Source organism: Tetranychus urticae, chromosome 3, assembly GCF_039701765.1.
Source record: "Tetranychus urticae isolate SD_2017Ah chromosome 3, NJAU_TeUrti_SD_1.0, whole genome shotgun sequence".
NCBI lineage: Eukaryota > Metazoa > Arthropoda > Arachnida > Trombidiformes > Tetranychidae > Tetranychus > Tetranychus urticae.
The window spans coordinates 3734709-3761630 of record NC_142960.1 but is presented as its reverse complement, the minus strand read 5'-3'; the positions used below and the strand labels follow the sequence as shown (position 1 = coordinate 3761630).

The 26922-nt window shown below is 31.5% G+C and overlaps 4 protein-coding genes across 5 annotated transcripts in view; 2 read left to right on the top strand and 2 right to left on the bottom strand.

Annotated features, from left to right (window-relative positions):
- The first annotated feature begins 78 nt into the window (after positions 1-78).
- LOC107371062 (uncharacterized) lies at positions 79-4753 on the top strand. 2 transcript variants are annotated; one of them, XM_015939020.3, is made up of 8 exons: positions 79-727; positions 817-972; positions 1753-1927; positions 1993-3157; positions 3243-3377; positions 3642-3693; positions 3761-3864; positions 3967-4753. In XM_015939020.3, the coding sequence occupies exons 1-8, from the start codon at positions 208-210 to the stop codon at positions 4102-4104; spliced, it is 2445 nt and encodes an 814-aa protein (XP_015794506.2). In that variant the 5' UTR covers positions 79-207; the 3' UTR covers positions 4105-4753. The 2 variants fall into 2 exon arrangements, with proteins under 2 accessions (XP_015794506.2, XP_015794505.2); XM_015939019.3 differs by having other exon boundaries at positions 141-727; positions 817-1927.
- A 1228-nt stretch (positions 4754-5981) lies between these two features.
- On the bottom strand, positions 5982-6743 carry LOC107371067 (uncharacterized). Its single transcript, XM_015939026.3, has 2 exons — positions 6571-6743; positions 5982-6430 (listed from the first exon to the last, which is right to left on the bottom strand). Exons 1-2 carry the CDS (start codon positions 6694-6696, stop codon positions 6155-6157), a joined length of 402 nt encoding a protein of 133 aa, XP_015794512.1. The 5' UTR covers positions 6697-6743; the 3' UTR covers positions 5982-6154.
- Positions 6744-6880: 137 nt separating this feature from the next.
- On the bottom strand, positions 6881-7809 carry Bka (FCF1 rRNA-processing protein Bka). Its single transcript, XM_015939028.3, has 2 exons — positions 7616-7809; positions 6881-7550 (listed from the first exon to the last, which is right to left on the bottom strand). The coding sequence occupies exon 2, from the start codon at positions 7548-7550 to the stop codon at positions 6990-6992; it is 561 nt and encodes a 186-aa protein (XP_015794514.1). The 5' UTR covers positions 7616-7809; the 3' UTR covers positions 6881-6989.
- Positions 7810-7893: 84 nt separating this feature from the next.
- Positions 7894-26922, top strand: part of LOC107371069 (uncharacterized) — a 39263-nt gene continuing 20234 nt past the window's right edge. The window contains exons 1-4 of the mRNA XM_089268863.1: positions 7894-8116; positions 8184-8237; positions 8300-9021; positions 9145-9251. Coding sequence (XP_089124989.1) covers positions 8315-9021; positions 9145-9251 — 814 coding nt within the window. The 5' untranslated portion in view covers positions 7894-8116; positions 8184-8237; positions 8300-8314. The remainder of the gene's footprint in view (positions 8117-8183; positions 8238-8299; positions 9022-9144; positions 9252-26922) is intronic.

Here is a 26922-nt window from a genome sequence, read left to right as displayed (position 1 = left end):
AGAAAATGTGATTTGATGTTTGCAATAGTGAAACATGCCCTTACATAGGGACTGTATGTTAAACAAATTAAATTCTTTTTATAGATATCTGTGACAGTCCGGCTGGCTTGGACTGTTGACTTTTAAAGCTTTTTCTCTGTCAGTACTTCAGTTTTCAAATTGTTCAATATTTATATAAATGTGAATGTTTTTCTCCGTCTAATTTAAATGGATTCATCTATTGGAGATATTGATTCAGATCCAAACTGGGTTGACTATCTTAACCCTACTCAACGGCAAGTCTTGGAGGATCTTAAGAAACAACAGCAAGAATTTGATGTCCATTATGATGAATGGCAAAAAGAGCTACAAACCTGGCGTGCTGCTAATGCTAACCACAGTGACCCAAAATCTTACCAAGATTATGCTCGTCGGTGGGAAGAGTGGAAGAATAAGCTTTTATCGCAAAAAAACCAAATGGAAAGACTCTACAAGCAAACGTTGATTCAACTCAAGACACAGGCCGCTAAACAGAAAGAACAAATGAATATGAATATGAATCAACATAGACCTATGATACGACAGCAATTTACACCAACATCCAATTCACAACCCAACTTTCAATCTCACCCTCCGATGTATAGCCAACAGCCATATTTTAATCAGCAGATAGCAATGAATTCTCCTTATTTCCCCCAACAAAGACCATTTGGGGCAATACCTTATCAACAGCCAAGATATAACCAAAGTAAGTTGATGTTTATGTGAATTTTATTACAATTACAATCTAAACAAAATCTTATTTACGTTTTCATTTTACTTTTTCCATCTTGACAGTTCCCCAAAATCCTATGTCTCTACCCCCACATCTTTATCCGGGTCCGATGCCTGGAATAATGATGCCTCCAATTGTTCAAGCTCAAGCAAATGCGCCTGTATCTGTTTTTCCTCCGCTCTCTCAGCAAAGCCCTGCTCAAGCACTTCCACTAGCAGGTCAGCCAAATATTAGTCCATGGGGAGTTGCCGCCTCTCTACCGGCTACTGTTGTTTATCCACACTTGTTAACAGCTCCTCCTCCCCCTCCTCCTCCACCACCGCCGCCGCCACCACCTCCACCGAAATCACCGCCAGCGCCACCTCCTCCTCCGACCACTTCAAGTAGCTCTTCTAAATCATCAGATCCTGAAGATTCTAATAAATCTAAAACTGGAACAAAAGCCTCTGGCACAAGTCGTATAGATGATATAGTAAAGCGTGCTAGTCAGCTAATTCCTGGTCTTGGACAGTATTTAGATGAAGATTCATCAGATGAAACGTTAGAATCCAAAAAAATCACTGTTGATCTTACTGGAGACGAAGAATCTACTCATTCAAGGGAAGTCAGGGATAAACAAAATCAATCATCAAACAAGAGTGCAAGTTCGATCAGGAACAATGAAAACAATAATTCGAAGCAAGATTCGATGGCTAAAAATAATAATTCTAATAGTGTGATATCTAGTGAAAAAACAAGTAAAACTACCAATGATACAAGGCACTCAAATAAAAGTTCTCTAGAATATGCTTCAAGAGAACGATCGAATCAGAGAAACGATGCATTACTGAAGGATGTTCGTTCAAATCTGATGAGTGATAGTGATTCGGAGGAGGATGTCCACATTGAACATATAACAGATGACAAACAAAATAAACCTTTTGACTTGGCTGGTGTAATTAATCAAATGAAATCAATAAAACCAGCAAATAACAATAACCAAACTTCGCATTCTTCAGATCATGATGACCGTAATCAAGGCCAAGCCTTACACCAAACTCAGCAGTCTTCGCACAACCAACAACCCAATCCATTCCAATTTCGTGGAAGGATCAGTACAGAGGGACTCACTACAATTATTGAGCCGGTTGATGATAAACCTAAGCAACAAACATCTCCAGAAGCTAACCAAAGGTACGAATTTAATTATAATTAAGAGAAAAATTTGTATCTAATATTTTTTTCTAAAATTGAATTAGGCATGATCCTAATAGACGTCGCTCAGACGGATTTCATCATATGGAAGGCTCAAATATCTCTCGACCAAGACAACCCTATGTAGCAAAAACAATTGATTATGATCACGGTTCTCCATCTATTGGACCTTCGCTACCTCCTCCTCGAGGTCCTGATTCTCCTCGAGGTATAAATAGAGCTCCTCTGCGATCTGCGATACCAAGAGGCCCTCCTCCTCGTTTCGGGCCACGACCTTTTATTAACAATAGAGGACCACCTCCCCAGATACCTCCTTTCAATCGCGTTCCTCTCACACCTCCTAATGCTCCTCATCAAGGTCCCGTTTTTGGACCTCATCCTCCACCTAGACCAACTTTTGGAGCTCGTCCTTATTTCAATGAGAGACCTAGATTTGGCCCATCTTTCCCAGCTGGACCATCACAAGGAATACCCAGAGGTCCTGCCTTGCCTCCAAGACCTAATTTCAACCAAATGCCACCATCTTCAAATTCTTCATCTCAACCACCTCATCAAAGATCTGAAATACCTGTTAAGCAATTGACTTACAAAGATGAAGAATATTTCACTGCTCCGCCATCGCGAATGGTGTCATTAGAAGAATTATTAGTCCCTCCTACTCGTGATTTTAGACCAAAGAGTATCGTAATCATTCTGAGGGGTCTCCCTGGCTCGGGTAAGACTCATCTCGCTAAATTGATCAGAGACAAGGAAACTGAAAATGGAGGTTCCGCTCCTAGGATATTATCAATTGATGATTATTTCATGGTCGAGAAAGAAGTAATGGTTACTGATGAAAACGGTAAAAAAGTTAAATCAAAGGAATTTGTATACGAATATGAGGAAGCAATGGAAGTTAGTTATCGGGCAAGTTTGCTGAAAGCTTTCAAGAAAACAACAGATGCTCCATATTTCAAATTTATTATTGTTGATGCTGTGAATAGCTGGGTATCTCATTTTCATGAATTTCATGCGCATGCAGCCTCAAAAGGATTTACCGTCTATATTTGTGAAATCGATTGTAAAGATCCAGAAGATTGCTCTAAAAGAAATGTTCACAATCGCACATTAGAAGAGATTAGAAAATTGGCCAGAATTTGGGAGAAAACTCCAAGAGATTTCATCAAACTCGATACAACTACTTTCATGCAAAACATTTTGACAGAAGAAGTAAGTTAACTTATATACTTTCTTTATAATTTTCTCGAATATGACTTACAATACTTTACTTCATTCTATTCTTACTATTCTTCAGGCTGATAATAATTCATCGGAATCTAATTCAAAAGATAAACGAAGACTTGAAGAAACCGAAGAAGATGATATTATCTCAAAAAAACTTGCTTCTGGAGTTAATCCGAGTCGCGATGAAGTCGAATCTAAAGCTGAGGTAATGAGCGTAATTTGATATGCATAATTATTTATAAATTTCGATTATCTTATTTGCTGTACGAGTTTAAATGTTCTCTCACATGCAAACACGCTTTATAACAAATTTTTGTCAATAAGATTTAGAAAACTATTCAAAAATAAGTTTTATTTAATCAAATATTTCAAATTGACTATCAATTATCAAAAACTGTCTATTTCCATTGCCTCTCTCTTATGCAAAAAAATGAATAATCAAATTCTTGTAAAAACAATCAAAATCCAGCTCAGCAAAAGTCGATGGGAGAAGATGGAGGAATCTTCTGAAATTGATCATGGTAAGTCAGTTAATTTAATTATTTTACCAAATGGTTTTTTTACTAATAATATTTTCTATTTTTCTAGACCGGTTGGATGGTTTCAAAGTAAAACGCAAGATCACTATGGATGAATATCTGCAATTACCTGATGATTATGATCAGCGTGGGGCTCAGCCCAACAGAAAAAGGGTATGCAGTGTTTTGTTTCGCGAATTTATCCATCAAAACAATATATTAGAGATTAATGTAAACAAATTAACTGTTCGGAATTTTCTTCTTCATTCTCATCAGGTTCGATGGGCTGATGTTGAAGAAAGGAAAAATCAACAAAAAATGAGAAACTTAGGTTTTATTGTGGGTCAAAATTGGGAACAAGTATTGGATCCTTCCAATCCTGAAAAAGCTCTCAACAGAACAAAATACATATGATGTAGCTGGGCAAATATTGAGCAATTTTCATCACTCATCAATCCATTCAATCACCATCATTATAAACCAAAGACTCTCAATAATTCTATGAAATGTGAATCTTGACCGATTGAACACTCTTGACAGTATAACTCATTTTCTTCATCTGCATCGATAAGAAGATATGCATTTAGACGGTAATTTTTTATCCATATTATCGTCTTTATATTAATTGAGATGGATAATTTCCTGGAGACATAATTGATTAACCTAAAATGTCTTCATATAATCTCACTTCCCTGATTATTCGTTGTCGAAGGACAACGAATTTGAAGCTATTCTTTACTCTCTAATCAACTCTTTACTCTATCAACTTCCATTCTATGCCTATTATTAGAATCATCTCATCTATTATATTTCTGATAATAATTTACATTTTTCGGTTTTGAAATTTTTTCATACATCTGTAATTCCAATTCTGCCGCATTTATTCATTGCAGAGCAGTTAATACAGATACTGGATTAGTTCAGAGACATTTAAATTAATCGCAGGGTATACAATATACTTCATCAATCTTTTTTGTAATGTAATTTCATATTTATTAGTTTCCGTGTTAGAACTAATTATTTAATTTCTTTCATGTTTAAATTAAATGTATGTTAAAGCTTCCTCTTTTAGCAGCCAATTGATTAATTTGCAGAGATTTGTTTTTCATCATTCATACAATCTTTTGCATTCCACTTTTATCCCGTTTTTATGATTTTCTTATCATTCAACTAATCGTATTTATGAATGCGCCTATCCTCAAAGACACTTTTAAAGCTTTTGATAAAAGCTAATATCAATCTGCTTTTCTATTTACAATTTTCAAGAAAAATCTTCCACCGAAATGCTAAATTATGCGAAAAATTTCTCTCGAGGAACAATTCAAAAATTTGAAGATATCTTTGATTTACGAGACAAATCAACGTGAACTTTTCTCATTGTGAATTTTATAATGAATATCATTGTCTTGGTGGATATTTTGTATGAAACCAATATCAAATTGAAAAATTGCTCGGATTTTGACTGATGATCATCTTACCCATCACGAAATATTAACCTTTTCACAATCATGTCAAATGAGCTTGGAACATTTAATTCAGTGAAACAGGGTGAATCTTATACAGATTTTCACCATTCTCAATAAATTATCACAGTGTCTCTATTGAAATGCCTAAACAAACAGCTTCTTCATAAGAAGCTTTCATAAACCTTGTAAAATAAAGATCCTTTATTGAAAAGATATTGATTTAATTGAAATCTTGATGTTTGGGAATCGCTTTTATGGGTATAGATTTGATTGAAATTTTTCTTTGAGTGAATGAGTTCTTTAATCAAACCATTTAGTAATGTTATCATGGAAATGATTATTTTATTGATTGTGGTTAAGGGTGGGCTTTGTTTACTATCACTCAAGTTTTATTAAATACAATTCAATTTTGTTATTAGTAAAGTTACAATACTTTTTAATCAGATATTTTTTTTTGATCTAACGCTTGAGGACTCATTTGTATTAATGTACATTAATGCGTTTTTCGTCACACAATTGGCACTTATTTTTATAATTGATCTATAGTTATTGGTACTTAAATGGCCACTCTTAAATTTGCTTAGCGTATGTCTTTTAGTGTTGGATATTGAGGATATTAGATGTGATCAAAGCTTCTCAGCCTGAGTAAGATGATGATTCGTTGATGATTATTTAATGGCTTCGGATTGTCATCTGATTTGGGATAAAGGCTTCACTTACTGATAATAAATTCAAATCAAATGAGAAAAGCTATATAGAATAAAAAATACACTGAATTCAAACGCATATGCTATTAATACTTTGGGAAAGGAATGTACAAGGAAATTTTATCTTGAAATGATATTTACTGTCACAAAATAACAAAGATCTACAAGTTTGGCCACAAAGCAACCTGAAGTTTTAACATCAAGTGTAAATAAAATTAAATCTTTGATTGAGAACCCAACGATCATAACAGTTTAAAACATAAACTAACAAATAAAATTGAGGAACACTTTTCACTTAGCAGCATCATTCTCTTGATCTGCAATAATGTTGACACTTTTTGAATCTTTTTCTTGTGATGAATATTGATGATTTACAGCCCTATAGCATTGATAACCCGATGTAAGAGCTACCCAAACATTAACTCCAAATAGACTCCAATTTTTGGGTGTAATAACAAGTGAATATCTTGACCATATTACTCCGGTAGCAGTCAATGAAGCAGATTGAGCAAGACTTATTTTTTCAGCTGGACGACTGAGATCAGCTAATCCAGCTATAACAAGACCCTGTTGAAAGAAAATTGCAAATTAATATGAATACTATGACGATTTATAATTTAAAGATAACCTTGGGTTGGATTAGCAATTAGATGAAGAGAATTACTAGAATACAGAATAATCAGAATGAAGGAAATTGCAATACAAACCCATTTAAATGCCGGAGCCCAGAAAAATACAGTCTTTGGACCAGCAGGATGATTCCACATAGGCTGCAAACTTTGTGGAACCAATTTATCACCAATTCTGGTGATTGATCGATAAATTGCAGTCATTTTATTACAATACTTTTCCTAACAATTCTTACTTATAGTCTTACTCAAAGACACTGTTCAGACTGTTTAAAGGTTAGCCTTTGAAGTTTAAATAGGGTTACCTAGTAACCACTTTTCAGCGCGGAGCGTAAATTTATGTCAGTCTATCAAATTCAATGAAATTACATGTAATACAATACTGAGGTTAATTTTAATCGATTAATTTATTTATTTCAAATCATATGTATTCGCATACGTTCATGTTTGTATTTTAAATATACATGAGGTTATTACAAAAAAATCCAAGCTTAAGTTTAAACAGGTTCAATTCCTGGAGCATCAGGCATTCTTTCAATTGCATATTTCCTATTTTTTATATACATGATAGGAACTCCTGTCAATTTTCTTATCCTTTTCTGGAGAGCTCTATCACAGGTTCCAACGATATAACATTTATGACAACTTACTCTATTAAAAATACAGTCATCTGCATATGTTCCTTTATGTGCACAGGGTAATACCTCAAAACTTGATTTAATTATTTTGAGGGCAACACGATATTTAGCACCTAACTTTTGTAATTCAGCAATAATGCATTCTGTAACATAAAGAATACACTTCGCCAAGAGACAGTCCATCATGGCGGGAACCATATCTAATTTGTTTTTAATTGAAAAGTTGATAAAATTTGTATCACAAATTATCCTGAAGGGAGGACCAAGTTGCTGGTTATAATTGAAGAACATTAAAGATGATGGAATAGCAACAGCTGTTTTCTTTTTTACGACTTTGACCCTAGGCTTTTTAGGCTTTTTCGCTGCTTTAACCCTGTCATCGTTCAAGCTTAGAATTTTCGGCGTTTTTGGTTTGGGCATCTGAAGAAAATAAAAAAAAATTGATTAAGGTGATTGAGGATCAAGGGATATAGTGAAAAACTTACCTTCAATGTAATATATTGCTTTATTTCAGTTTTTTCAAATTGTCTAAGAGTAACAGAGCTTTCGGGATGCTATTCAAATATTAAAAATTAAATATTAATCACAAAAAAAGATCAAAATTTATTGATTTCAATAACACCAATAAATAAAAATAAAAACACTTTTATTGGTAAAAAGCAGCTTGCAAACATAAACACGTGAAAGTACGAAAGTATTGCCATCTGTTGTTCATGAAGTTATATTGAGCTTGAGATGGTTCATAATATCAGGCCCTCACAATAACACCAACAAGCTAAATAAGCTCTATCTTCAAATTGTGGCTCTCTCGCTTTATTGCTATTATTTTTAACAATTCTTTTAACCCAGTTTTAATTAACTTTCTTTAATTATGTTCATTAGGTGCTCTTTTTAATCGCATAATTTTATTTCAGTGATTGTTTTCTTCATCGATGTAGTTATCAGAAAGTTGGGACCTTTCAGAAGTGTGATCAAAAAAAAGAAAAGTAAGTTACAAGTTGGTGTTATCATCATTTGTTGTTTTTTAATTATAATTTATTGTATTTTTAATAGATTTTTGTCACTCTAGTTAATCAACATCAGATTCTTCAATATTTTTACTGAAAGGTAAGATTTTACACTTTGCATTTTTTCGACATTTATTTCATGTTCTTTTGTGTTTGTTACAGGTTAGACATGAAAACATGAAAATGTTGTCAACAAGGAGAAAAAATTCAGAAAAGAGGAAAGAGAAATCTCGTTTCGCTGCTCGAGCTAGACGCAGCCGAGAATCTGAAATATTCAATGAAATGGGCTCTCTTCTACCTCTACATCAAACAATTGACAAAGCTTCAACCATGAGATTGGCAATAAGCTTCATAAGGACCAGAAACCTTATTGACAAGTGTTCTTTAGAGAACAAATCAGAAGATAAAATTTTATCGCCAGATGAACTCAACAAACTAGGACCAATCGACACTCTTCTCGCTGATACTTTTTTTCTGGTTCTTACTCAAGATGGACACATGCCATATATATCCGAAAATGTTGAAAAATATCTTGGTTTGAAACAAGTCGACCTTCTTGGCTTAACTATTTTTGAATTTAGTCACCCTTGTGACCACAGTGACATACGAGATATTCTTGCTCATAAGTTTGGTTCAAAAACAATTTCATTTTTGATTCGCTTTAAATGTACAATCACCAGTAAAGGAAAGACAATCAACCTGAAATCAGCTGCTTATAAAGTTATCAAGCTCACTGGACACTGGGTTGGTGATGAATCTTGCGGTTATCTTTGTTTAACTGGAGAACCTTTAGCTTGTCCGAGCAAAATTGACGAGCCTATGGCTGAATATGTATTTTTGAGTCGACATTCACCAGACATGAAATTTACAGACATTGATGAAAGGTTTGTATTTAAAGATTGACAATGTCGACCTTCCAAACCACGGCTTCATTTTTGCCCCATTTTTTATTTACAAATATTTATAACATTTGCTTATCTATTTTCTGTCCATAACAATAACATTAGATTCACTAAAATTCTTGGATATAAAGAGAGTGATTTAATTGGCAAATCAGTATACAATTTATTTCACGCTTTGGACTGTATAAATTTGAGTGAATACTTCAAAACTCGTAAGTAGAAATTATATCATTTTGTAAAAACTGTAACCTGTCTGATTCGACGAAAGGTTAGAGTTGAATGAGCTACAATTTAATTACATGTATATTTTGTCATAATGCGATTTACTCATTTGCGCATTGTCCATCGTATTTGACCTTTCTCAAAGAAATGAAAATGATTGAGTTAACTTACGATGCTGTATATACATGTACATGTATTTTTAGCTTATGCTTTCAAAATGATGACTCCACCTTCATTTGGCTTCTCTTTGATTCCTCTGAATACTCTATTTAGTTTTTGATGCATCTTCTCTCTTTATCATCATTATTGTTTTGACCATTAATGAAGTTATTGCTAAAGGGAAGATAAACAAGTGAAGCAATTATCAACTCATATGAATTGTATAACCTTGGAAGTATCAATGATGAAATAAAAAAAATAATAGCTGAATAACCCCTTTAGGTTATTAAAAACTAGTCTCAATTAAATTGATGCTCAACCCTATTGAGTTCATCTTTGAAATGGTGTCTCTGCAACAAACCATTTGGTTTATGATAAAGTAATAATTTTCCATATCTCTACATCTCCCACTATTATCACAAATATAAATATATTAATATAAATTGTAGCTCTTGGAACAATTGCAATTTCCATGTATCTAGTTTGTTGATTTGTGCAGAGTTATCCAAAGAGTTGAGCAATGTTGAAATATTCTGCATTTTCTCATTGAAGCAAAAAATGCTCGTAAAGTTGGATCCACGAAAAATCTAGAAATAACCTTGCTTTCAGGTTATAAGGACCACAAACTGATTTTCAAGTCTTTTATCGCGCGTTGAAAGAAGAGGTCTTCTCTGTCTCTTTTTGTCAAAATGGACTTGACTAATCTGAAGACAGGATGATAAGAGGGACCGAGAAGAGAAGAAAGGAAAAAGACTAAAAGCTGAAGAAGATTCTGTGAGAAAAAGCATACATTTTAAAGTATGGGGACAAAATGGTTGTTTTGATGAAAAAGAGAGATTTTGCTTGAAAATGTCTCTATTCATGTTTTACTTGTCGATTGTATAACTTGCTTTTATTACAATCTATTCACATTTGATGCTTGGATCATAAGCTTTTCCCTCCTTCTTCATCTTACCTTTATTCACCTCATTCTCCCTCCGATATTTTGCAATTTAATTTGACAAGCCTTGAGGTTAAAACGCTATTCTAGCCTCGACCTTACTTCTGATGTTCCAAATAAAAAGGCTCTTCTTGCATCGTATGGATATTCAATTATCCAAAATTTATGCTTTTGCATACTTTGATTTGTGCAAATCTAATTGACATTTTGATTTTCAATTCGATATTGCTTTTTGCATTTATCTGCGTCCATGTCTCATCTTCTGAACTTTTCAATATTCAACTGATTTCATTTACCAATAACCATTCAATGGGAAATCCAAGTTTTATCTGAGAAAATGTCTAAACTTGATTTCTCTCCAATTTTTGGGAAACTTTTCTCTAGAATCATTTGTTTTTTTTTTCGATTGAATAAATCTGACCTTTTCAAGTATTTAATTTCTCAATACTGTCATCATATCGAACAATTTAATTGATTTGATTTTTGATTAGCTTGATTCATTGTTTTCAAAATTCATTTGAAACATTTAACGCTATTACATTATCATTACGTGTCCTTTTGTTTCATTTATACACTTGATTTCAATTATCTTTCCAGAAAAGATGAATCGTGAACCTAAATTGATTACAAGTTTGTGTTTCTTATTTTGTCCGAATCAAAGTTGATCAAATTTGTTTATTACTAGTTAATAGTCAGCTTTATTGAATTAACCAGTATGCTTACGCTTTGATTTCTTGTTGAACACTGAATTATACCAATTTTTCTGATCACATTAAAACAAATCAATTGGTTGATCATTATTCACGTAAAAGATTGTACGGTTCACTAGCAGTTACTTGACTCAAATTATTGCTATCAAATAGTTAATTTTATTGAAGTTATCCATATATCTTGAGTCTTGTATTTTGTAATTGAAATGCATAATTTCAACTGTTATAACAAGTGATTAATAGCGACTATTAATATCAATCCGCAGCAATAAGCATTTCTTGATAGCTTTGAATGATTTTGTTTTTACAGATCAACAACTTTTAACCATTTCTCGCAGCTCAACGATACTTGATCATTCCATGTTTTTGTTATTCTAAATATGATCTAGACGATTCAATTGAATATCTAGCGATTCTTATCTCTAAATATCTTTGTATCATTTCATTGGCCAACTTTTGATGAAACATTTCACGCATTAACTCTTTTTGGTTTCAGCGACATTTCAATTTGTCATTGTCATGAGTTAATTTGAAAGTAAACCAAAATGTTACAATCGTTCATCATTATAAGCTTGATTAAACAAGGTATGCTATTATAATTCATGGTAAATTCAGTTTACCCAGTTTGTAAATCTCATTGAACTATCAAAACGCTGAACATTGCATTTTCCTCTTGCTTCTCAAAATGATTAATCTTCAACCCTGTTTTTATTTATCATTTTGAGGCCAAATTAAATCCAAAATGATTGATTTTTACCTCATAAAATGGAAGGGGAAAGTTAATAGAAACTTTTATTGTTTCGTGAATTCAAATTTTGATTAGATTTTCTTTTTCCAGACAACCTTAGATCAACTTGAAACGTGATAAATCAGTGGAGGTTGGCAATTCCTGCAAAAGAAACACTTATATTTTGCTTGAATTGAATGATTTCATCTTTGTGTTCGTTGAATCGGTTAGATCCGATTAACCCATTGAAACCTTGTTACTATCACCAATTCAAAAAATAGGTTTATTCATGTGAGCTAAAAAGAGCGTCTTCTATCAATAGCAAGATGAAACTGGAAGATAGATGAAAGTGAAAGTGAATGATGAAAGATGATAGATGATGATGTCCTACTTTTTTTTATTTATTCAGTATAAAAGCTCTTCTTGTTTGAATTGCTGATTCCCATCTTCCGCATGCTTAATCGTTTCTAGAAATGGTTAATTCGTACTTTTGTTGCGACAAAAAGGAAAGTAACAGAACAAGCTAATCAACTTTCACAACCTCATTGACCTCATGTGTTTCATTGACCCATCAAGTTGACCTGATCAGGTTATCAACACGAAGACTTTACTGTAAAAGTAAAATCAATATTCACTTGATTTTTGTTTTAAACCCAACTTTATGAACTTCACGTTCACCAATTTTATCAACGGTTTCATTGATTGATTGATTCAATCTTTTCATCGTTAAAGTGACCTTTGTCAAATAAACAAGTGATTCAATTTTAAAATGTCAGATTATTCGATGTCATTAACTTTAATGTTGATGAAACTCTGTAATTCTGTAATCAAATTTTCCTCTCTATTGATTTAACTTTTTCTTGCCTCCCATCCATAGGAATTGCCTAACACTTGGAATCATTCATCAAATCTTATCACAATTATGTCTTTCCAATCAATTATTTACCACATTGTGAGTTAAATAATAGTTAGATAAAATGCAAATTGAAATTAATCTTCCCTAATTGTTTACTTGTAATCTTAAGCGTCTATTGCTGTGATTAGATATCATAATATTAATTATCGTTAATGTTTTCAAGAAGAACATTATAAACATTATTATGTTTTTTTATCATCCAATGATAGTTTCAATGGTTTCATTTGAGTTATCATTTTCTCTCTTCTCGGATTCATGTTTAAATTAATTTCTTCTCTCTTTGTATGGAATGGTTTCAGGAAAGAATTATCTCCTTTTATCGTGTGGTTTTTTTCATTCCAACGAATCACACAGAACAAAGTTGTTCTCATCATTGCTACTTGAGAAAATATTTAATTGATTAATCTTTCTATTCAATCTAATTGATTGTTGGTGTGATCCAATACTTTACCAACTCCTATTGATCAAAGATGCATTTTCCCCACCATCTAATGGTAATTAAACTAACTTGTTAAAACAATCAACTTTTTACCAGGTTAACTTGATGTTTTACTGTCCTCGACTAACGCTTTTTTAATCACAATTTTCTGAGTTAATCAGATTCTGAAAGTTGTTTGTCTGGAAAATCCTTCGAGTGAGGTGTATATTAAGAGGCCTTAATCGAACTGCAGTAACTTGAACAGTCTTTTATTATTGTATAAATTGTTTTGCCACAATCATTTTACCCTCTTACCAGAACTGGTTTACCAAGATATGATTGTACCAAATCAATTATAGTAATTAATTCGTTGACTGATAATCAATTGGTATAATTATTCACTAAATTCTGGTTTTTGGTATTGTTTATTATGCCGTTTATCATGATACAAGAAGTAATGCTTATTTTACGCATTCCCGTTAATGGTGTACCGAAACAAATGGGGAATTGTTTGTCTAGGTGATCCTTTCTTAGGACGGCTGTCCAGTTTTGAGTCTTTTCTTGAGTTGAGAAGTTTTATTATGATTATCGATTAGGAGTGTTATGTGTGTTTGAAATCGTTGAAAACTGTGTGATTTTTTGCGAGAAACTAATGTTGGTGGAAGGTGTAATTTTGTGTTTTTCAATCATAGTTTTCCTGGCGTTAGCTTTGGGGACATAGCGTTATCCAATGGATTTGGCTCTTCATATTAGACTTACGTTTATGCCATTTCTATCGTTTGCCTATTGTACTCTTCTTGTTCTAATCATCATTAATTCATCTGTGTTCTTGTAATTTAGTGTTGCTGATTATTTTACGTCTCCATCCACATCATGAAGTGGATTTCCAATTGCTTTCATTTTCGTATATTACAATCTTTGGAGTATTTCTCACATGTGATCATTAACGTCAGTCATGTTGTCAATGTCTTTGCTCTCTATGAGCTTTTCAATTTTTTCGAGGTAGTTGAAGTATTTGATCGACTTGTTGTTGGTTATTTTATCTTTTAAAGTAATGTTGGATGTAATTTCGTGATGATCATTTTTCTGTGTTGCTTCGACTTGGGTTTGATATTTGAAGGTGGAATTGTGAAGATGTAGATTGGTAGCAATCATTTCGATCCATTGTTGGTTTTGATTATCAAGATGAAAGGTCCAGTTGGTTAAAGTTGGTGTGTTCAGAATGCGGATATTTCTGGTTGTTGAAAGATTACTTTAGTTATCTTCCTTTGCCTTGTTCTCTGTCATATAAATTGTATGACCATATTTCATGGACAGCAGTCTCCACAGATAAGGACTGATAGGTCAATGTTACTGGTAATTACGCTGTTATTGACGATATTGATTTTCATATTCAGCTAGTATCTAGTGAGATTACCAGTATTTTGACTCTAAAGTTGCGAATGTTAATGCAGCTGTCATAATAGCAGCTTGATAATCATGAGAATTACGATTATCAAATTAGAACAATGATATGTCATTTGCTATAAAAAATGATGCAACGATAATTGTGTTTAACTTCATTAAATTAAAAATAATTGTAAATTCTATGCTTTGATTGAACACTGTTCTAACGATAATCTTGTGCCTGATTGCCAGGACTAGAGATTAAACAATGGCAGTTAAATTGCCCCCCTAATTGCCGTAGATTATGTTTGCTTAAATAATCAGATTATTTTGAGTAACCAGAAACCAGAAAACCAACATTTATATCATTGTACAACCATAGATGGCGACATTTCCATCAAAACATTGAAAGGCATAGAGTTTGAAATAAAATGAACAGTTTCCTAACCAAGTAATTTAATATTTTTAATGTGAAGATGATTGATAATAATTAAGTTGTAAAGTAAAATTGTTGGCTTCATTTCCCCTTTCGTTAATTGTAACATAATTATGTTTATAACTTCGTCAACAATGATAAACCTGAGCAAACAAATATTATCCAAATGTTTGCAGTCAATGTAATAGACAAACATAAAACATTGAATTGTATGATGAACATTGTGTTTATTTTTATGCATCGCTTTATTTGTTTCAATTTACTTGATTATTAAAAAATGGAAAACAAATTTTTTCTCTCTTTTAAACAAAACCTCAATTGGAAACACTTAATGACATTATAATTCAGTTAACCATCATCATCATTATAATGATCTGTACAATGAGGTGTATTTAGGACATCGATTTCCTAGGTAATCATTTTCACACTTAAACAGAATTGGTTGGAAGAGAGGAAAAAACTTGCTTACTTTCAGTTTCTCAGCAAAATCATGATGACATCTAATTCTTATCCTTCTCTTGGTATCCATTGATTTTTCACTCTATTCCGAGTCAGATAAAGATGAAAAATGATCTTAACTCCATCATCACCACCAGCATCATCACTATCATAGCCATCATCGCCATTATCATTCTATTTACATTATAATTGCATTTACTTTTCCTTATAATGCTAATTTGCAAAATCCAAAGGCCTTTTCCTGAACATTATCCCAGTCATCTCAGGGGATCAATTTATCTCAACAAAACAATTATGCAACTGATGAATGTCTGTTCATGTGAGCGCCATTTTCATGATTATCAAAAGTTACATTGAAAAGTGTACAAACCAACTGAGTAGCGAAGAAAAAAAAAGAGAAACAAAATTTGAACAGAAAATTATTAACAAGCTCAGTAAACATCAATAAATGTATCATTGTGAAAGCTTGAGGCTTTTTCATTTAGTCTCATGATAATCCTCTCATTGAATGGCCAATATTAATGTCTGGACTATCGATCATTCATGTCCAGTCATCTTTGAAAGCAACCCCCGAATCAGAATCCTGTTTCCAATTCAACTCTTTGATAAACTTGTAAAGATTTATTTTTCTTGCCTTCATATTACTCTTTATAATCCATTACTCTTCATTTCATTTTATCATTTCCATCTTTTTCATTCATCTATAAATTGTTTTATTTGCCTATTTTGAGTATCGCCAAGTTATCCGTAGGCTTTGCTGGTTGTGTGAAAATTAGTCCAACAAAATACCTGTCGATATAATCAAAGATGAAACCTTTTCCATCATTAGTTGATCATCTTTTTCGTTCAACTTGAGGCTATAAGCGAAAGTTTCAATTTCATTTTTCTCTGTCACTCCCAGTGATATATCTTTCGCTGGTGTGTTATTATGTGAAAGTATATTTGAGGTTCAATATTTGATGGATGATGATCACCCAAAGTAATACAAGCAAATAGATTGAACAAGATGAAGAAAAAAAGGAAAAGTTGTATTCCCTTAAAAGCACGCAATTCGATAGTCTCTCGATTTTCATACTTTTCTGTTTAATCCATTTTCTTTCCTCACTCCATTCGAAGACGCTTTGTTTTTTGAACTTAACACAGTTTATATATTAAAAAATGGTTTATCAGCCAATGGAATTAGCTGAGCTCTTTTTGGCTTCTTCATCATTTACATATGTATTTATAAATATAAATGTTGAGTGCAGTGTTACAAGTTTTAACCAAGCGAACTCAAGGTGGGAAAATGACGAGGTTCAGGCTAAGGGAAAACTATTGAGCTTCAATCCCTTATTCATCTCTTGTTGATTTAATTCATTTGTATTATAAACTCAACTCTTTTTTAACTCTATTATTGCAAAAAGCGAGTAAGAAAAGAAAAATAAACTCACTTTCGCTGCCAACAATATTTAAACCTCTGAGAAAACGTTTACTTTTTTCCTTTCTCTTCCACTTGTTCATATCATCGGAAACCATCATCAACTCATTTTATCTTTTCCTTGATTCCATCAGCTCAGAGAGAGTTCATGGTTAAAATAATTTGCCATCAACTTTCATTCAATTCCTTATTTACTGTTACACTTAATTTTCTTGACTCATATAATATTTCATCTTTACATTGATGTGAATTTAATAGAAACCAGATTAACCATTGAAATTCCAATATAGCAAGCTAATACAACAACAATACAATGCTTGACAAATAATTTAATCAATAAGTTCTGCAAGATGTAAGTGATCAGGAAGACTTCGTAAGAAATTGAAAACATTTTTCACCATTTACAGCATTGAATGGTTAAAGAGTAAAAAATAATCATTGCTCCTCTTTTCCTTGTACAACTCAAAATTGATTTACAAGATTTATTATTACCATTTTATTCATCATTTTATCATCATTTTATCATCGTCCCTTTTATTACCTCAATATTTTCATCAAAAGATTTGCTTTTTTTTATTTTCATCCAGTTTTTATTATCAATTTACAAGTTACTTGAACGTTACCATCCATTGTTATTCACTTTTTAATATTCGTTGCCTTTGCGTGTTTCGCTGAGTCCTTGAAGTTGGTGTGGTTTATTAGCCAAATTAATCGGCTTAGTTTTGTTTTTTGGATGTTGTCCCAAGAGTGAAGATTGAAAAAGATGACAAAGATGATTGCGAAGGAAGAGAAGAGATGGAGAAGATGAGAAAAAGTAAAGAAAGGGAAAAAGCGCAAAAAGTCAACACTAAACTCACAACCTGATAGTTGAAGTAGCAGTAACATTACAGTTATCTTTACCAGAATTTATAAGGTATTATTATTACAGAAGTTATTATTCATTCTTTCGTCAATATTAACTGGTTATATTTACATAGGTGGAGTTTGTAGCAATTAAGGAATCAGCTAAACTCATCGCAGTCTATTCTCAACACGCTATTCTTAGATTCAATTAAGCAACATCACAACTATATTTTGCATTGTAAACGCCTTTGGTAAACTAGATTCACTTGGTGTGCGCCAATGTTGAGTTACAATTGTTTAAATTTTGCATTTATTCAGCTTAAGTAGCTTTATATTTATATTGTTTTTTCTTGGGTTTCCAATTTTTTGCTGTCAATGTCAGGGAAAATTGACAAATTATCAATTGCTTTCACAATTTTTTCCTTGTCAACATTTACTTTTGCAAGCCAAAATTCAACTGTAATTGAATATCACTTGATAACTTAACAAATCGATGAAACTTTTACAAAACTTTATTAAACTTTTTCTTCATCCATTTTTATCCATTTATCCGTATTTTTCACTCTAAATGAATAGAGTCGCGTTTTTTAGTTGAATGATTTGCTTAGGCAATGATATAAAATGACAAATTCAGACGATTTGCCAAGAAAAAGTGACTTCAATTCATTTGATTAAACTCGAAGCTTATCATTTGTATCGTAATTTGATATTTAAAACTTTAGCACTTTTTGATAAACACTATTTTCTCACTTTAAAATTGTACTTTTAAACATTGTAACTGTCAATTTGACTTTGATTAATAGCACCATTAGAAAGGTTCATTTGGCCAAATTTTCGTTTCCCTTTTTAGATCAACTTTTATTGTCTTCAATTGTAATTTACTAGACTTGTGTTAATTTGTTTTATTGCCTTGTTAACCTTGATAATTTAATAAGCAGATAAAATTCTGATCAATGAACGCAAATGTTTTCTGGTCAAGTTTATCCAGACTGAACCATTGTTCAGCAAGTTTACTGTTTATTGTTTTCATTGATATCATTTGATTTCCGTTTATCGATTGTTATCATTTCTCATAACATTGAATAATCGTTATGTAACCGGAATTTCTACATCAACTTGAGCATCTACTGCTCATTCCACCTTCTCTGACTTTCTTTCAGGTCAAGAGAAAGTAATGAATGAAATTTTCGTGGCTTGCATTTCATATTAAAATTACGTTGATGCGATGTTTATTAGACTGAAAGTAATGTAAAAAGGAAAAGAAATAATCTTTTAAACGTTCTTTTTGTTGTCAAAATTTCTCATGAAATTTCCACCATTTCCATCAATTTATTTATCCAATGTCAATCAAGTCTTCTTTCAACAAATGATTAGCTTTTCAATGGATCATGAACTGATGAAATGTGTTTTTAAATTTCCAATGTCGCCCCAATATCCTTAAAGGAGTAAACCATTTTCTTCACTTTTCCATCCATTTATTTATTCCAAATTGCTTTGATTTCTAATAAATTTCAAATCACGAAACAATTGAAATGATAATTCCTAGTTTTTCTCATGTTGAGATCTTTTCTTGTGCAAGGCCAAGAATAATAATGCATAAAGGTAAACGAACGTGACAGCTGAAGGTTTAATTGTGCTCTAAATACAGAAACTGAGAGACACTTTGATTCATATGCTTTAGGCAATCTTGTTGAGCATCTTCATGATGATGATCAATGATGATCATCTCACTCAAGATACCAAAACAAAAACCCAACAACAACCTACAATGTTAGTACTTGGTGGTGTAATTGAATGTAACTGATTTTCCCTTTTATCTGTAAAGGAAAATGTTTCTCTCATGTTAGGGATGAACAAAAGTTCCAAAAAAATCGCAGGAACAACAAATGTTCCATAATGATATATTTACATTGAAACACCCCTGATTCAACATTCTATTCTCAACTCGCCTTTCTTCCAAATGTTTAGGTCAATGATTAAATTTATAATCTTCACAATTCATGAAATCCATAAGCAGATAAAATGATTCCACCCTGTAATGATAATGTTAGCCTTGACTCAGTTTATCTAAACATTTTGCTCTTTCCGTTTATTACTCTAAATAATTTTCAATTTAATCTTTAGATTGAAATCAACTTTCTTTAGTTGTCAGATTATTGGATGTAATATTGATTCAACTTAATAAGGCTTGAGTAAAGTTCACCTATTTCATGAAGTTACTCAATTATTATCATTAAGGATAAATGTTTGCGAAAATTTTCATCAAAAACAAAACTCGATTTCACTCTTTTTTTCATCGAAACCTTTCGATTAACTTTTATTGCCATTCGATGGATAATTTACATTCTTGTCCAAATTGATGATCAATATTTTTTCATCAGAACTCTTTTCTCGTAAAACTTACCTTTAAAGGGTTGTTTTACTCTTTTTCTGTTCACCATTTCATTTCGATATTTTCTTTCTAGTTTTATTCAGTTTATGAATTGAAATCAATCGATAAACTTATAATTTTGTGAAAATAATGATATTTCACTTCTAAATTTAGCTATTTGTTTCAGACAATATTTTTTGTTCTGTTGAACAAAATGTCTGGAATCGACTGAATGATCCTTTCAACCCAATTGGTATTGTTTTTATTCAACATTTGAAACTAATGATTTCTTGTTGAATATTTATCAGTCTGTCAATCTTGAACGTTTCTTGTGTCTCATGAAAAGTCTTGTTGATGATTTAATACTTTGAGTATTTACATGACTTTTCCTATGCTTATCTCGCTCTTTTCACTCTAATGATGCTCAATCCTTGGAATCCAATTTACAGATCTCTTTCTCTGCTCGGTTAATGTTGATTTTAATTAACAAATAACCCAAACTGGAGAAATGCTTTTGCGACAATTTATTTAAAGAAATGCCAATTATAAAAATGAAATGACATTGATTGTGATAGATTAATGTTAGTGCTTCAGTTTTACTTCTCGCAATCATATTCATCTGAATAAATCATTTTTTGTCAACATTAATCTCTTAATTCATTTCATTATTCCTATCGTCCTAAAATCGATACAAATTGTTAATTCACAAAAATTGAAATCAATGAAAATGTTGAACCTTTCTCAACAAAACAATGAAAAATTGCACAAACGAAGCCAATCTTTCATTGATTTCATTACGTTTAACCATTCATTTATTCATTCCTTTGCCCATTAAGATTCATCTCATCATGTACTTCATGTTGAAATGTTGTTTTTCCTATTTATCTTTGTTGTTCCAAATTGATCATCATTCTGAGGAAGCTCTTTTTCCATGCCTCCCTGGTTTCTGTCTAACAACTTGAAACCAAAAATCAGATTCAATACTCAAATTATAATGTTTACCACTTTATTGTTTTTATCTAATCATGGATAAGATATTAACCTAATCTTTTGTATTACGTCTTCAGCACATTATTTTCCAATCAGTAACTCATTACTTTATATCAATTTTTAAACTCAATTTTCATTGATGCGATTCTCTGAGAAAATTATTTCCAACCTTGATTCCAAACTTGATTATGTTTCTCACTTGAGTGTCATCACTAGCAATTAAATGGCAACGATAATTGGCTAACTGTGTAAAGCAATGTTACCAACTGTCAGCATCGACTATAATATTGGAAGGAACAGAATCGTTATTTTGCTCACCATAATTGATATTATTTGCATCAAACAATTTACATAAAAATCCTTTGGGTTTACGTAAGAAGGAAAAAAGAGAAATATCTTAGATTGTGAACTTCTGATAAATGTCAAAATGTGAACATGAAAACTGAAACTTGACGGGAAATCATCAACTCACAATAGAACTATTTACTGATATCCTTCATTTTCCTCATCTTTACACAGACAAATCCATGAGAAATCAACGATAAAAGAAAAGAGCAAAAGAAGAAAAAATTATGGAAAATGCCTATTGTTATCAACAATTCTGTTCCTTTTTCTTCTTCTCAGAAGACATGAATTTCTCTTTACTCTTGTCTCTTTTTCTTCATTTCAACATTTCCTTCAATCATTCTTTACACAGAACCATCAATACTAGAAGTCCTTTTTTTCCTTCTTATCACCATTGAACAATTACGTCTAACGGGTTGCCATTTCGTTATTCATCATTTTTTTCAACTAATCATTCCTTTTCATGATGATCATCATCACAAATCAAAAATTGTTTCAGGGTTAAATTTCGCATTCGAGTAATCACCCGTGTTAAACCATGTCCTTGCGTTGAAACTTGGTTACAATAGCAATTATCTGAAAATGAAATCTCTTGAAATTTCCATTGTTTACTTTGTACTGTTCAAGATTAAGATTCAATAGTTATCATGTCCCATTTGGCTCATTTACTTATATTCAACTTTGAAAGAGAAATGCGAAAAGTCATCTTTTCTTGAAGAAAGTTGAAAATTAACTGATGAAGTTGAAATTGAATGAAACTGAAGAATAGGAAGAAACTGTCATTTGTTGAAGTGAGCATAATTATCATCATGGTCGTCATCAGAATGATGAATGGTTGATAAATCTGTTTATGTTATAACTCCTTTACTACATCAATTACTGTCTCTTTAAATCATTTCAAAGTTTCTTTCAATTGTTTCTGATTTCCCAAATTCATTTCATTCTCTTTCGCTTCTATTTCATTATAAATTAACTCATTTTATTCAATTAGCGATCAGTTGGTTAAATTAAATTAAATTATCTAACCTAGAATAATCATTTTTTCCGTTCGACTTGCCACTTGTCTGTCTACTTCAAGTTAATTGTTCCTCAATATTATTGTTTTCATAGATTACATTGAATCTTATGATAAAACAGATTCATTGATATTATCAAATTAAATTCGTTGCTTACTTGGCTTGCTATTCATTATCAATTGAATTTCATGTTATCATTTTCGTTTAAAATGAACCTTTCAATTTTTAATAGCTTCTGATCATTCCTTAACTCAACCATTTCACCTCAATGCTGATGAAAATATTGATAATGTTAACCTCAAGTTATTTTAGCTGATAAAATTGTTAACTCAAAATCTGTCAATTTAAATCCGGAAGTTTTCCTTTCATTTCAACTTCATTTTGATTTCTAAATGTGATTTTTAGATGCTTTGAGCTAAAAAGAACTTGGAATCACAGAAAAAAGAATTGACTATTTCTTCGATTCACTGAATTATCTGAATGTCAGTACAATATTGAACTTTTTTGTTTTTCCAATTTCCATTCATTTCCAAGAAATAATCAAATCTAAATTCAATTTTTGAACACTTTTCGTTTAAATCTCTGAAGGTTGCGATTAGAGTTGCGTTTTTTTCTAATGATGACTATTATTATATCAATAATGTTATTAATTTGATTATCATGATGATTATGGTTTTGTAGGAAATTCCTTGAGGCGTCTCAATGATTCTTTTGAAAAAAAACTATTACATTAAATCAACAAAGATTTTCTTTACTACTTTTTCGCTTCTCTTCCCTTTTTCGCCATTTATTCTTGTTCTACTATTCCATTGTCCCTCATCATGATAAAAGTTGGATTGAACAGTTTACTGATCTCAATATAAAAACTGAATAGGAAGAGAAGTTATTCATTGAGAGTAAAATAGTTTCATTTCCTGTCTCCTCAACCGTTCCTGCAACACGAACATTCATTTGAAAAGCGAATTCATCTTCTCCATTTGTTATCCATTCACTAATCAACTTATTAATACATTTTCACTTTTCACTTTTCGCAACACAACAAAACTCAACCAGAATTTCACAGTTTATCTCTTTTCGCGTAAACCGTTAATACGATTCCATTGGCATTTACTTTATTCATTATCTTTCCATTGTATAATCTGAATTGCTCGTTAATCAACTCCACCAATTCAGTATAATGGTAATAATGTGCTTAATGGCAATACAAATGTCTAACCAGAATTAAAAGATAAAGGAAAAGGCAGGAAAGATGCAAATGATGATCATGTTGAAATGTGAAACTAATTATCTCTTTGTACTTATCCTGGTTAGAGATTGATTCAAGATTGATTATTCAAATTACATGGAAAATGGAAAAATGGATGGAAATTTTCAAAAAGTGAAATGACTAAATTGGTTGATAACGAATTGAATCTCAATTTTTCAACTCTTGCTTTTGCTCTTTACGATAAACTGATTCTGGAATCTGTTGTTTATGATATTCAATTGAAAAGGGCAACAAAATGGTAAAAGTATAATGATGATAAAGGAGAAATAAAAGTTGCAAAGAGAAAAGGTTTTCATCTCATTCTTTTTGCATTTTATTTCGTGAGCCAATAATGATAATCTACACGGTTCTGTGGTAGCATGGGTTACGAGAATGTTGATTGAATCTGAATGAGCTTGAAATGATTATGATGATGTTGGCTATAAAAAGCAAGTTGATGTTATTTGAGTGGGCAGCAAAAAAATAAAAAGTGAAAATGAAAGGCAAGAATTGTTCATTTCTATTCAACTATTAATATCATTATATTGTGTTTATAATTATCATTGCAAGTCTAATATTAATAATCATGTTTCCGTTGTTCGCAACAAAACAACAACCAGAAAAAATGAAGAGCAAAAATTGAACTTTTCCAATCGATATTGATTCCTCATTAGACAGTTAAAGGTGATTTTGCTTTTATCGCTTCAATCATTACACCAAAACATTTGATGAGAGTATAAATTTGGTAAATTAGTTTTTCAACTTTGCTAAATGTGTATCATCATCACAATAATCATAACCATTATCATCAACACATCAACAAGAATACCCTTAACTGGTCTTAACTAAAGTCCAAGGTTTCATTTCAAATGTTAACATTGACACTCTTTAGTTTTTGCTCAACAACTGTTGTTATGAATTAAGGCAGACACTTTCAATTTTCAGTTTAAAGATTATCATGACGTTTCATGAAACAATGATAGGTTTCAGACAATCTGTTAGCTTTGACAATGATAATGCAACCGTTACATGTTACTGTTTCTAATGATGATAGCGTTCAACAAACGATGCTTGGTTGTAATGATACTTGTAGATCCACTTTGATGTTGAAGGAAAAAGATGAGAGAAGCGAAAATTTATTCAATAATTTTTCTCCAAACAATCATTATTGTTTTATCAACTGATTAAACTTTTATTCAAATAATATAATAGCTTTTGATGATGGAAAATTGTTTCAAATAAATTCTATTATCTCTCCACTTTTATCTCTATTTGTAAACCCATTTTCATCACTTTTTGTTTCCACTTTTGATCAATATTTGAAACTTTCTCCAGACTGTAATCACAATGATAAAACTTCACTACAGGCTGTTTAATCAATCAAAAACAAATTAACTCAAAGTAAACCAAACTCTTGCTTTGCCCCATTCAAAGTCCAATCAAAGAGTTGATTGTTTATTGATTTCAACTAATTTACATTTTATTTTTGCTTTCATTTTCACCGATTCCATGGTAAGGTGAAATTGACATTCAAATGCATTACCAAGGTAAACAAATGTTGAAAAAAAAAGTTTGCGTTACAAGCAATTAAAGTTAATTTTTCTTCTTGACTAGTTTATAAAATTACAATAATTGTTGATGGAGCATTGAAATTGAATTTAAAATTGCCTTCCATTTGGATTGAATGAATTGCAAAGCAAGTTTCATGTGTTAACGTTAAAACACATCTCATGTACACTCCTCATCTTTGCTCTTTACTTTACACTTTATTTTAATTAACACAATTGGATGCATTTCGCTGATTGCGATTATAATTCACTTACATTCAATCAATGATCATTTCCGTTTATTGTTTAATGTTAATGTTGAATGTCATTGAGATTTTTTCATTCTCATTCTCCTTCCATTTGTTACTCTTGCAATTTCGTACAATTAAAATGTACGATAATAATTCTTCTCTCAATGGAGATAATTTTAATTTCCTACAATTTTAGGCTAATTCTTATCACTTAACTTGGACTGTCATCAGAGTCACAAGTAATTACCATTAGCATGATAACGATGACATTTGCTAATAGTTGAGCTTGTCATATCCATAAATAATAACAATCATTTTAATGATTATAATAAAAGGCCAATAAATTCATTTCTGCAAGAAAAAAAACCATTTTTCCATTCTTGAGATGCTCCATTGGCTATTATCATGTAATTTAATATGTCAAAATGAGAAAAGGAAAAGGTAAACAATGAGGAAAAGTATCATGAATGAATGGGTTAATGAGACAAATTGAAAAGGATTGAAAGTTGATTTGGTCAAGTGTGGAAAGAAGAAGATGTCAAATTGGAAAAGCAAAAATATGAGCAAAATGTGATCAATGGTCAATCAAATTACTATCGGTTGATCCGCCATCAATTCATTTTCAATCTTCTCTTCTCATCCTGTCATCTTCGTTTAAACTGACTGATAACATTTAAATAGTTGGCATTTGCTGTGAAAGAGATGAAAGAGCCAAGAGGGTTACATAATAAAGATACCCGGTGATGCTGAATTCATCTTTTCTTTTTCCATGAAAACTTGAAGATTATTGTTGTCTTTTGTCTGGAAATGATCAACTGATCAACTTTCCCTTTTGTATTGGCTGAATAGGTGGAAAGAGTGAATTGAATTTGGGTGAAAAACTGAACATTGTATTGAACGCCAAATGAAACTTTTCTTTTCACTTTCAGACAAAAAGCCGATGAAACCCTTTCAATAATTTGAATTCATTGAGAAACTTATAAAAATACTTTCTTCTTTATTGACATTTTTACTTATAATGAATGTTCAATATCATTGTTAGACTAAACAGTAACAACTTGATCAACATTCATGTAACTAATATTCAACTGGGAATTGCAAATGTCAATATCGTCTCAATCTTCACCATAAATCAAACATTTAACTATTTCCAAGTTGATCCAGTTTCTAAGGTTAAACATTTTCTTCCCTATCAAATGAATTGATGGACAATTCAATTCAAGATTCAAGAGAAGAAAAAATTACCTCAAAATGAAACTCAAATCGATATATAAATATCAACACAATTGAACTTTTCAGTAATTCTCATATTCTTTTGGTGTCTCTGTAATAAAATGATTAGCATGAATAACTTGTTCTAATTGGATAATGATGAACACAAAATTACAGTTTTCACTCTATTCCAGGTTAATGCAAAATTGGTTAATAATATTCACAATTTAATATCTATTGTCAGTCACGTAAATATTCAAAGTATTGGTTTT

Coding starts and splice junctions, on each gene's coding strand:
- Bka (XM_015939028.3), bottom strand. CDS start 7,550: ATGCCCAAACCAAAAACGCCGAAAATTCTAAGCTTGAACGATGACAGG.
- LOC107371062 (XM_015939019.3), top strand. CDS start 208: ATGGATTCATCTATTGGAGATATTGATTCAGATCCAAACTGGGTTGAC. Junction 3,158..3,242: donor AAAACATTTTGACAGAAGAA/GTAAGTTAACTT, acceptor ACTATTCTTCAG/GCTGATAATAATTCATCGGA. Junction 3,865..3,966: donor CTCAGCCCAACAGAAAAAGG/GTATGCAGTGTT, acceptor CATTCTCATCAG/GTTCGATGGGCTGATGTTGA.
- LOC107371067 (XM_015939026.3), bottom strand. CDS start 6,696: ATGACTGCAATTTATCGATCAATCACCAGAATTGGTGATAAATTGGTT. Junction 6,431..6,570: donor GGGCTCCGGCATTTAAATGG/GTTTGTATTGCA, acceptor TTCTTTCAACAG/GGTCTTGTTATAGCTGGATT.